Here is a 12,771-nt window from a genome sequence, read left to right on the forward strand (position 1 = left end):
TGAAAAAATTAGGCACATTTAATTGAAATCTTATTGCTCTACCTGTACTATCAATACAGATTCTTCGTATTAAGGACTAAAAAAAAAAGTAGCACGAGTAAACTTTACGAGCTCTTCCCTGCTGCTAATGCTTTGAGGGAACTAGAGAATAGAGCGACCTTCAACGAAGAAAAATGGAGAAGAAAAAGAAGCAGCAGCTTAACTTACACACTAATATGTCATATTAAGTCAAGAAATCAGTTTTTCTTTTCTTTTTATAACGAACAGTCTCTTCTGTCGCCCGCTCCCTTGCCAAACTCTCTGTGTGGAGCACCATGAGTTAACAATGTCACGATGATGAGTGTGTAGACATTCAGAAATTAATTCACAATTACTTCGCCACTCTTTCTAATTAGAACCGTCTGCCTTGATTCCCACTGATTATCTGCTCACCACCACGCGTGGTAAAAGCTCGAGTTTCTGATTCATCGCTTGAAGCATCCGGGCGAGTCCATAAACTTTGGGGTCCTGATACCTCTCTGGAAGTGAAATCTGCACTGGACATCTCTGAGCTGCCTCCGCTGCCTAATGCCATCCTTCTGAATCTCATAATGTCCTTATTGTACTGACCAGAGTCATATACAGTACTCTGCCCAACTTTCACTCCGTTCGTTAGATCACTTAATTCACCTTCACAGTCCAATGCTCTCACCACCTGAAAATATATATGGACCAATAAGTCTGCATAGTTATTCCAATAAATTGTCATCATTGTTCTGTTTAAGTTCTTCTCTCTGTTTATTAGTATTCACCTGCGCCATTCGTGGTCGTTTTGGAGCAGAGTGACGCACGCAAGCAGCAGCTGCCTCGATCATTCTGAACATTTCACCCTCCACATAATGCTTCTCAAGCCCAGGATCTACTAATTTGCTCAAGTCGCCAGTTTCAAGGGCTTGAATTAGAAGGGGACGAGCCTGAGAAATTTTAGACAGAAATGATTGAATGTGAAAACAAAAGTGGACTTGTAAAACCAGTGACACGCTGCATTGTGACATATTAGCAAAGGCGGAAGATGTTCATACCCATTCAACCAAACTCTCATCCCCTAAAGGTCGAGAAGAATCAACGGGTTTCCGCCCGGTTACAAGCTCTAGAAGCACAACTCCAAACGAAAACACATCTGATCTGTCTGTCAATTTGCCACTGTTAGCATACTCAGGTGCCATGTACCTGAAACCAAATTGAACAAAAATGCCACAAATGTCATAGATAAGCAATTCGGTCGTCAGGCAATAGTTCCAAAGGAGTTTACAAGGTCTTTGCTTACCCAAATGTTCCCATGACTCGAGTGGATACGTGAGTATTGGTGCCGTCTGTAAGTTTGGCAAGCCCAAAGTCTGCAACCTGTGTACGAAGAAATTCAAGAATTAGAAACTAGAGCCTCAATGTCAGAAACACAAAATCATGGGATAGCCGTAGCATCAGAAGGAATCAGTACAACATGAATTGAACAGGTATAGACATGCCTGTGCTTCAAAGGCATCATCCAGCAGAATGTTTGCCGATTTAATGTCTCTGTGAATAATCTTTGGATGGCCTATAAACATATATACAAGGAGAATAGATAGAATCAGATAATTCGACAGAAAGCGCTGACAATAGCTACTGAGGGAGTGAGCAAAAGGCCTATAAGTGGCTGATGAGGTGCGTAAAAGGCAAATCTGTAGCTAATGGCGTTATTAGCCACTGATATGTCTTTTAACCCCACTCCATTATGTACGACTAATGTCAGTGACTATTATCGGATCTCATAACACAAAGTCACAAAGATGTAGATAGGTACGTACAGTCTTCGTGTAAATACGCCAAGCCTTTTGCAGACCCCAAAGCAATCTTCAGTCTCTTGGTCCATTCCAACACCGGCATTCCGGCACCTGAATAACAAATCAACAATTTGAAGTACAATAACAAGTAGCTGAATATTGAGAAGTACAACTAAGAACATCAAAAGAAGAGGTTAATTAGATTAGATCACCTACCATGCAAATGGTGCTCAAGAGTTTTATTGGGAACAAATTCATAGATAAGCAATCTTTGCTGTTCAGAGATGCAGTATCCCACCAAAGAGACCAAGTAACGATGGTGCACGCGACTAATAATCTCAACTTCAGCCCTGAATTCCTTCTCTCCCTGCCCGCTACCAGCCTTGAGCTGCTTGACTGCCACAACTCTTCCATCCGGCATCCAACCCTTGTACACACATCCGAAACCACCCTCACCGATAACGTTTTGACGTGAAAATCCATTCGTTATCTCCATCAACTCTTCGTAGGTGAAATGAACCTTGGTAGCAGCAATAAGACCGGAATCTCCAGAACTGGGCGGATTACCTTGGTAGCTGTTTTCATAGGAGGAAGGTCCGGGCGGTCCACTCGAATAGAAGCTTTCTGTTGGACCAGAAGTTGCGGAACTCTGTTGCTGCGCATGATAATATCCACCTGCATCACATACAAAGCTCAATTATTGAGCTCATAAGTACACTTTATATTATGTTTATGTTAGACCACCACCGCTACAACAAAAACTGACATAACTAATGCGGTATTAGATAGAAAGAATACTTTCTGTATTTCTGTTTTCTTAATGAAGAAGAAATTACAACTGAGTATATATACACTTTGCTAAATAAACTTAGTGACTAATGACCACTAGATTAGCATCTAATAACAGAGATTAGTTACAACCAAATTACAGCTGTGAAAACATAAAAATATCTAATGATGAGGTGTCCCTTTACCCTCCCTCAAGCTAAGCGGAGGATCACCGAGAGAAAGCTTGGACTGCAGGAGCTTGAATCGGGCCTTAGACAGGGCCTTGGTATGAATGTCAGCAATCTGATGATGAGTACTAATATGAAGGACTTGAATCAGATTTGCTAAAACAAGTTCGCGAATGTAATGATAGTCAAGTTCCACATGCTTTGTGCGAGCATGGAAAACTGGATTAGAAGCCAGAGAAATGGCAGAAACATTATCACACCAGAGTTGAGGAACCTGCCTGAGAGGAAAAAGAACATCCTGTAAAAGTTTACAGATCCAGGTCAATTCGGCAGCTGTGTGAGCAAGGGACCTATATTCAGCCTCTGTCGACGATCTAGCAACAGTGTGTTGCTTCTTGGCACTCCAACTAATCAGATTGGGACCAAGATACACGCAATAACCACTGGTTGATCGTCTGTCAAAGGGGCAGCCAGCCCAATCTGCATCCGAATAGGCTGTAAGATGTAAGGGACCTGGCTTGAACCACAGACCTTGAGTAAGAGAACCTTTGAGAAATCGCAAGATGCGTTTGACTGCTTGAAGATGAGTGTCGCGCGGACAATGGAGAAATTGGCAGACTTGGTTTACAGCAAACGAGATATCTGGGCGGGTCCAAGTAAGATACTGAAGAGCACCTACAATAGATCTGTACTCCTTGGGATTGGGTAGTAAAGAACCAGTGTGATCCAGTTTAACTGAGCCAAGAGGAGTAGAACATGGTTTGCAGCCATCCATATTTGTTTTAACAAGTAAATCAAGAGCATACTTGCCTTGAGACAAAAATAAGCCAGTGGAGGTTCTGTGAACTTCTAACCCGAGGAAAAAATGAAGAGGACCTAAATCCTTGACAGGAAATAAACTGCTCAATTTGTGAATGAAGTCCTGACAATGAGAAGCATTTGGACCAGTCACAAGAATGTCATCTACATACACAAGGACTATAACCAGAGAGGGCTGAGTTTGAACAAAGAGAGACGAATCAGATTGTGAATTTGCAAAACCAAGAGAGCTGAGAGCATGAAACAGTTTGTCATACCAGGCTCTGGGAGCCTGTTTTAAACCATAGAGAGACTTGGTAAGTTTGCAGACAAAGGATGACTGTGATGGAGCAATAAATCCAGGGGGTTGCTGCATAAAAACTGCTTCCTTCAGATTGCCATGCAGAAAGGCATTACTGATATCTAATTGATTTAGAAACCAGTTGTGTTGAACAGCAAGTGTGAGCAAAATTCGAATTGTAACTGGCTTTGCAACCGGACTAAATGTCTCCTGAAAATCAACCCCTTCTTGCTGGTGAAACCCCTTAGCTACAAGACGAGCCTTGTACCTGTCAATGGTACCATCAGGTTTTCGCTTAATCCGGAACACCCATTTACACCCAACAATATTCTGATTGGGAGAGGAAGGAACTAAAGTCCATGTACCAGTGCTTTGCAATGCTTGATACTCTGCAGACATTGCTTGTCTCCAATGCTCATATTTGGAAGCCTGAGCATAAGTAGTAGGGACAAAGGTGCTGGTGTCAATAGGGTGCTTGGTAGCAGCTAAAATCTTGGGTTTAAAGATCCCAGCTTTGGACCGAGTGAGCATAGGATGTGTGCTTGTGGGAATAAGAGGAGGAGAAGAAGCAACAGGGATGGAGGATGGAACAGGGATTGAGGATGCAATAGGTACTGGAGATGCAGCAGGTACTGGAGATGCAACAGATACTGGAGATGCAGCAGGTACTGGTGAGGAAGGAGAAATAGGAGGAGAGGATTGTAGGGAAGACGGAGCTGCATTAGATAAGGGAGCAGTGTTGTCGAAGGTTGAGGAGTGAGACTTATCCCAATAAGGAAAGGGAAGAGTGAATGATGAAGAAGAATTGGAGTCAGATCCCAATGAGACAGGGCCCTGTGACGGAGAAGTGCTGTTGAAAGGAAAGTGATCCTCATGAAACAGAACATGTCTTGATATGTACACCCGATGAGATTGAATGTCCAAGCACCTGTAACCCTTGTGTTGCAAACTATAGCCGAGAAAGACACACTGGGTACTCTTGCCATCAAGTTTGGAAGAAGCATATGGTTTAAGCCAGGGATAACAGCTACAACCAAAAATTTTCAGCTTGGAATAATCTGGAGCTCTTTTGAAGAGTAGTTCCCAAGGAGAGGTGACCAGATTGGATAAGGGTAACCGATTAATAAGATACAAGGCTGTGCTGAAGGCTTCGACCCAGTATTGGTGAGGTACACGTGAAGCAACTAGAAGAGTGCGAGCAGTTTCTGTGAGATGTCGATGTTTACGTTCAACACACCCATTTTGCTCGGGAGTGTGGGGACAGCTATATTGATGACAAATACCATGAGCAGCAAGAAAAGAATTAAAAGCAGAACCAGTAAATTCACCTCCAGAATCAGATCGGAAAATTTTTATTCGATTGCCAACCAAGTTTTCAACATAAGCCTTGAAATTGACAAAGACAGAGAACACTTCAGATTTTGCCTTCAAAGGAAACAGCCATGTGTATTTAGTGAACTCATCAACAAAGAGAACATAATACTTGGAACCACTGACAGAAACAACTGGAGCTGGACCCCAAACATCACAATGAATCAATTCAAGACTGGCAGAAACACGACTAGTACTGGAAGAAAAAGGTAATTTGTGATTTTTACCAATAGCACAATCAGGACAAAAGAAGCTAACAGAATTGCTACCACTATGAGCAAGGTGAGCTTTATTTAAAATCTTTCTAAACATTGCTGTAGATGGATGGCCAAGCCTTCTATGCCATGTCTGAAGAGAAGCTTTAGTGCTAAGAAAAGCTGATGGAGCAGAAGTGGAGGGAATGCCTTGAAGAGGATAGAAACCTTCATGGACCGGTCCTTGAAAAAGCATCCTCCCCGTAGAGCGATCCTTGATTGTAGAACCATCAGAATCAAGGGTCAATGCACAACAATTATCTTTTAAAAACTGATAGGCAGAGAGAAGATTGAATTTCATCTTGGGAACATGAAGGACATTGTTCAATCGAAATGTAGCAGACGGTGTTTTAATCAAAGAAGTACCAGAATGATGAATGGACATACCTTGTCCATCACCAATGTAAACCTTCTCTTCGCCGGAGTAGGGAACAGGAGAATGAAGAGCAGCAATATCATTAGTGATATGAGATGTAGCTCCAGAATCAATGAGCCACGGAGAAGAAGATTTAGAATTCGTGTGAACACACATAGCAGCCAATTTGGCAGGGGGTATTTTGCCAGCATACGCATGATTCATGCGTTCATAGCAATCAATAGCTTCATGCTCAAGAGAATGACAGATTTGACAAGACGTTTTACCCCCAAAATAAGAACCAGAGTTGTTGTGAGGAGTGCGATTGAAACCACCAGAGTTATAGCGATTTCCACCAGAATTATGACGAAAAGAACCAGAGCCATTGCCTGAATTATGAACATTACCACGAAATTGAGAAAAGTTCTTGGAGTAGTTACCACGATTGTGGCGCTGAGAAACCCCTTTGCCATTACCACGATTGTGCTGAAACCTGGGAGGAGCATTGAAATGTGCAGCATAGGCTTGAGGAAAAGGAGAGTATGGTGGTGTAGGCAAAAGAGGACCCTGAGACTGAGCGACAAAGGCCTGAAAAGGTTCTTGAGCGGAAGAGACAGCACCTTTCTTTTTGCGATTCATGAATAATTCTTTGTTTATTAACAAACCATGCAGTTCATCCAAAGTAGTAGAAGAGATGCGCAACATAATAGAGTCAATAAACGACTCATAGTCATCAGATAAACCATTGAGAGTGACAGCAATAAGATCCTGATCAGAGACTGGAGAACCAGCCGCCATTAGAGCATCAGAAATACCTTTGATGCGCTGCAGATACTCAGAAATCGAAGAATCACCTTTGTGGATGGCATGGAGACGAGAGCGGAGTTGGTGAATATGAGCAGCAGAGACGCCCCCAAATCGATTTTCAAGATTAATCCAAAGATCGTGAGACGAAGTTACACCAACAGTAAAAGGAATGATTTCTTCAGAGAGAGTAGAGTTAAGCCAAATCAGAATGTTTTGATCCTTCTCATACCAAGCTTCATAGGCAGGATTAGGGTTTCCAGTAAGACAACCATGCTGATCAAGAAGACAAGGTGGAGGAGGGAGCTCGGAACCGTCAACAATACCGGTGAGCTTGTAGCGCCTGAAGATTGGAGCAAATAGAGCCTTCCAAACTAAGTAATTATCACGCTTCAGCTTCGTAGGCACCATACAACTAATATTCTGGATAGTGATTGATGCAATCGACGAATGAGAAAAATTAGGGTTCATCGCAGAGAAATTGGGGGCGACGAAGTCAGACGATGCAGGATTTGGAGGAACAATTTCAGGAGGAGAAGGCGACGATGATGCCGTCGCCATTGTTGAGAAGAAGAAGCTCGAGATCAAGAAGAACGAACCGCAAAGAAAGGAGGATCGAAAAGCGGTGAAGCAGAGAGGCGAATGATACCAAGATAGAAAGAATACTTTCTGTATTTCTGTTTTCTTAATGAAGAAGAAATTACAACTGAGTATATATACACTTTGCTAAATAAACTTAGTGACTAATGACCACTAGATTAGCATCTAATAACAGAGATTAGTTACAACCAAATTACAGCTGTGAAAACATAAAAATATCTAATGATGAGGTGTCCCTTTAGTATTAGCCACTATAATACGATCTTTATAATGTCATTACAGAATAAGAATAAGGTGCATAAATGCTTATCATTGACTATGATACTACATAAGCCAATGATAAGCATTATAGCCACCTCATTCTATGCAACTAACATTAGTGGCTATTGTCAATTTTTCTTTGACATGCGCGTAAATTTTAAAAGTTCAAGTTGTTAATTAGGATATGAGTCAACAATGTATACAATCAGCGGACAATCTTTACCTGGAGTTGATAAGTTACCGCCATGGGGACCGGGAGTGGGAGGCATGTAATTTGGAGGGTATGGTTGGGCCTGCTTCTTTCTCTTCCTTACAAACACAACAATGAGGGCTACCAAGGCAATGATGAAAACTCCAGCTACCGTCAAGCCCACAACAGTGCCTGTATGCCTACTACTACCCCCTGAGTCGCCTGTAACCTGACTTCTCGTTGAGGGAGGGGAGAGGGTGGGGGTGGAATTAGCAGGGAGAGGGACAGGCTGAGTTGTAGTAGCTCCTGAACCCGGAACCGCTGGAGCGTTAGGCACTGTAGGAGGAGATGGGGCGGTGGGGTTGGTTGTAGTTGTAGCTGGAGGTGGAGAGGATGGAGGGGACTGAGAGACACTGGGTGAGGATGGGGAGCCTTTATCATCTTGTGATGAATCAGTTGTTGGTGATGTAGATGATGAACTGTCGCCGGAGGATGGTTTGGGAGTATTGCCATCAGTACTACTAGGAGGAGGTGGTGAAGCTGGTGATGATCCGGATGTTGCTTTGTCTTTTGATGATGATGGTGGTGGTGAACGACGAGGAGGAGAAGGTGATTTTGGTGGTGATGATGAAGGCGGTGGTGAAGATGGGGGTGGAGAAGACGGAGATGGTGATGATGGTGGAGGTGATGATGGCGGCGGAGATGCTGGTGGCGGCGAAGGTTTGGGGGATGGTGAAGATTTTGGGGCAGGTGAGTCTGATTTTGGAGGCGGAGGGTCTGATTTCGGAGGGGGCGCTTGTGATGGCGGAGGTGGCGATGGTGTGTTTGAGTCATGGGGTGGTGAGTTTGACGGTGTTGATTTGTCCTCGGTACTCTCGTGGGGTGGCGATGGTGTGTTTGAGTCATGGGGTGGTGAATCTGGGCCAGGAGGATGAGAGTCATACTCATTTGATTCCGACATAATTCTCCTTCCTTTAACCGGTAACCACTCTTCCTTTCCCTTTCTATCAAAGTTTCCTCCTTCCCAATATTCCCTGTGATTAATTGGTTTAATACAAGATTAATTAACGAAGCCCCTTTCATCCAATCCAATGAAATTAACCAATAATCCTACGTAATCCGGGCAAGGGTTTCAAACAATACTAAAAAAATATGAAAAAAAAAAAAAAAGCAACAAGAACCTGTACATGCAATAATTCAACTTTTACGTTGGATAGGTTTGCATGGAGGCAGCAGCAGCAGCAGCTACGTACAAACTTCACGTACGTACAGACAGCCGGTATTCCGTCTGCATGCAAGCGACCATGCACGTACGTACGTAGAAACAAAAACCTAGCTCCTTATCGAAGAAATTAATCACGCGATCGAGCTCGCGTTTGGTCGCGTTTGAGGAAGAGATGGGAATTCCAGAGATTATACAGACGAAGGGGGTGGTTGTGTGAGAAGTGAAAATCATTCAAGGCCACCCACACCACCACCAAATGCCACCCAAAACAACAAAATTAAAAATAAAGAAATGATTTAGAAAAAAAAAACATAAAACAATCCCGAAAAATTCTCCCTTTGTTTTTCTTATTAAGGTTTTGTTTGTGTTTTGATTATATCTCTAAATATTGGTTGCTGTTATTATGGGTTGGTTAAAACCCAACTGTCGCTGTCTCTTATTTTTGAGGCGTTGCTCCTCCTTGAATGTCGGGTTACCGCGCAACCTAAACGGGATGGTAGGTAATGCTTTTGTGTCACCCCAAAGTCGTGCCAGTCGGATCGAGCAGGACCCGTATCGGGGTCGTGGTGGTGAATGTGTTTGTTGCCACACCCGCCCGTCGTCCCCGTCTAGATGGGGCCAATATGACGAGCTGGCAGTTTCTTTAAGGATTCTTCCTTCAATAATTGTTAGAAAAGTAGTTAATATATTACTTTTTTTTTTTTAGGAAAGATGGTGTTTTTTCTTCTTCGTTTTGCTAAGTGAGGAAGGATAATGTTGTTACTAGGATTGCAGTTGTGAATGGTTACTATCCAAAGAACCACCTACGCTAACAACTCAATTTGTAAACTAGCTACACATTCAAATATATACATATATGCATGCATGCAAAAATGAAAAATCTAGGGCCCTTTCCGATTTGAGGGTCCTGTGCAATGGTATCACTGGCACCGAATCTAGACTTGTCTAATTAATAGATGGTGCATTCATTATATTTAATTAAAAGTTTGTTCAACGTTCACGATTAGTATTAAATCAGTCCATGCATAGTTTTAAGTCATGGTTATGTATGATCATTAATAAGGTTAACCTATTCATGGAAGGTTGTTCCAAGCCTAGACTATTTAAAACCCTTATTCACGTACAGAAAAGGATCATTTAGAATTTGAGAATTACTTTTAAACTTGGTTTATTGAAGAGTGTTTTCTTCCTATCCCTAAACTCTTATCTCTTCAGTAGATTCCTTAGGCATTCTCCAACTCTGGGCTAAAATCCAAATTTCCCCTCCTGCACCCCCCCCCCCCAAAAAAAAACCCAACCCAAGTGCTAAATAAAACCTAAAACCTAAAACTCAAAAAAGGGCCAAATACCAACCCATTTTTAGGCCAGAAATCAAAATGGGGCCCACCGGTGCGAGTGAAAAGTGGGATGTGAAGCCCATATGCCATTGCCCACTTGCCCAACGCACAACACACGCCAAGGCCGATCCCAACAGGACCCTACCTACGTGGGCATGTCCCCCATGTGTCGGTCCAAATTCAAACCGATTGAGTAGCCTAACAGCTATTTTTCTGATCCAATGGCCAAATTTAATTGGACCGTTGGATTCGCGTTCAATTTTTTTATATATATTTACATATTTATTGAATCCAACGGTTTAGATCAAATATAATCAAATTTAACAGCCCAAATTTAAATCCAACGACTAAAATAATTAAAAAAAATTATTTAACTCAAAATTCACCCAAAAACTCTATAAATTCCTATGTATTTGTTCAAACATCCACACAAAACCACTTTTCATCTACAATTCTTCCAATTTTTCTTTCTACCATTTCTTCTCATTTCCAAATTTTTCAAGATGGCAAAAGAGCATATTAGAGGTCATAATTGGACCTTTGAGGAAGATATTGTTTTATGTTTGGCATGGGTTTCCATTAACGAAGATGGTGCCGTTAGCACGAATCAAAACAAAAAGGTTTTGTGGGGTACAATCGTTGATAAGTTCCGTGAAAACTCCAACGCTGGCCGAAGGGAAGGTGGTGGTGTTTATGATCGGTGGAAGGTTATCAACAAAGCATGCACTTTGTGGAAGGGAAGCTTGGAGAGAGCCACAGTTGACATGACTAGTGGAAAAAAGCTTCTCAAAAATTGTAAGTTTCTTTGTTGATATTTTATTTGTCATGTACATAATAGTATTTTTCAACTAATTATTTTTACGTATTTGATGCATGGGTGACAAAGCAATGACAATTTACAAGACAAAAACTACACCAAAAAATCAAGCTTTTAAGTTGTATCATGCTTGGAACGTCCTCAAGGATTGTCCGAGGTGGGGAACCGATGCGGACCAATAATGGGGAAGATTATTTCATAATGAAGCCCCGTCCCCAAATGATTTTAATAAAGGTGTCGAACAAATGACCTCTAACTTCTTCTTTTGCAAGGCCCCTAGGAAGAGATAAACAAAAGGAAGCAAAGGGAAAAGGGAAGTCCCAAGATCCCATTAGTGAACAAATTGCCACTGGATTTGCAAGATTGACTGAAAGTTATAGCTCTCGGGATGGGGAAGCGGCCCGAATGCGTTTGGCTATGACGCAGCTAGGGGATAGAAAGCAAGAGAGGTTTGAAATAAATTTCATGACGGAGGACCTCAACAAATACACTCCGGAGAAGCAGAAGTACTTACATGGTAAGTAAAGGGAAACTTTTCATAGGGATGCCAAAAGGAGAATATTTCAAGATTATAATTCATCTCAAGGCTATATCCCAAATCCACTACCAAGTCCATCACCAAATCAAGATGGTGGATATCATTATTAAGTTTATGTAGTTTATGAATTTTCGATTGTATTAAGTTTATGTAGTTTATTAATTATCGTTTTTTTTTTTTTTTAGTTTATGTGGTTTATGTGGTTTATTAATTGTCCTTTGTATTAAGCTTATGTGGTTTATTAAATGTCGTTTGTATTAAGTTTATGACTTATTAATTATTGTTTCATTAATCTAGATGTCTTTAATAATTATTGTACTTATTGTCAATTGAGTCTGCAGAGCATCCATTAATTATTGTACAATAGATGCCTTCAATAATTCAAACGGCCTTCAATAATTTGACAATGTACTAGTGAAAAGACTTGTCACAAGAAGACAATTCAATTTATTAATAGAAAATACCAACATAGTACCTGCAAAATTATTACATAACATAACACATTATTACACTTAAGATTATCCATCATCAATGTTCTCCTTCTCGGCGCCATATATGCTCAACCAAATCCTTGCGGAGTGTGTCATGACTTTGAGGAGCTTGAATTCTATTTAAACGTCTCATATATATACTCAATAAGTGTGACCCTATCCTGTCGGGTCTTGTATGTGGTTGCAGTGAGATATTCAACATCTCTTGTCATAGCTCTAGCATATGTTGGTTGGTCATCATCCACATCTTCATCATAATCTTCCTCAATTTCGACATATTCATCTTCCACAATCATGTTGTGCAAAATTATGCATGTCATCATGATTGAATGGAGGTCTTCAGTATGCCAAAGTCGTGCAGCCCATCTAACAATGGCCTATCGAGTTTGTAGGATCCCGAATGCTCTCTCCACATCATTCCTGTAAGACTCTTGTCTTTATGAAAATAATTTCTTCTTTGCACTATCGGGATGAGAATAAATTTTCACAAAGGTAGACCAGCTAGGATAAATACCATCAGTTAAGTAGTAACCTAGCTCATGCATATTACCATTTACTTTGTACCTCCATTCCGGTGCCCATCCATTGACAACATCATCGAATAGATGAGAAGACCAAAGAACGTTGATATCGTTGTTTGATCCAGAAGAGTCGAAGAATGCATGCCAGAT

At 41.4% G+C, this 12,771-nt stretch overlaps 1 protein-coding gene across 3 annotated transcripts; it reads right to left on the minus strand.

Annotated features, from left to right (window-relative positions):
- LOC137738216 (proline-rich receptor-like protein kinase PERK12) lies at positions 1-9,304 on the minus strand. 3 transcript variants are annotated; one of them, XM_088683583.1, is made up of 9 exons: positions 8,901-9,304; positions 7,726-8,726; positions 2,019-2,477; positions 1,827-1,913; positions 1,506-1,576; positions 1,307-1,383; positions 1,062-1,209; positions 792-953; positions 1-694 (listed from the first exon to the last, which is right to left on the minus strand). In XM_088683583.1, exons 1-9 carry the CDS (start codon positions 8,915-8,917, stop codon positions 392-394), a joined length of 2,325 nt encoding a protein of 774 aa, XP_088539709.1. In that variant the 5' UTR covers positions 8,918-9,304; the 3' UTR covers positions 1-391. The 3 variants fall into 3 exon arrangements, with proteins under 3 accessions (XP_088539709.1, XP_088539710.1, XP_068333951.2); XM_088683584.1 differs by having other exon boundaries at positions 8,874-9,292; XM_068477850.2 differs by having other exon boundaries at positions 8,880-9,269.
- Between the last annotated feature and the right edge of the window lie 3,467 nt (positions 9,305-12,771).

This window comes from Pyrus communis, chromosome 13, assembly GCF_041283825.1.
Source record: "Pyrus communis isolate YQ-2024b chromosome 13, ASM4128382v1, whole genome shotgun sequence".
Lineage (NCBI taxonomy): Eukaryota > Viridiplantae > Streptophyta > Magnoliopsida > Rosales > Rosaceae > Pyrus > Pyrus communis.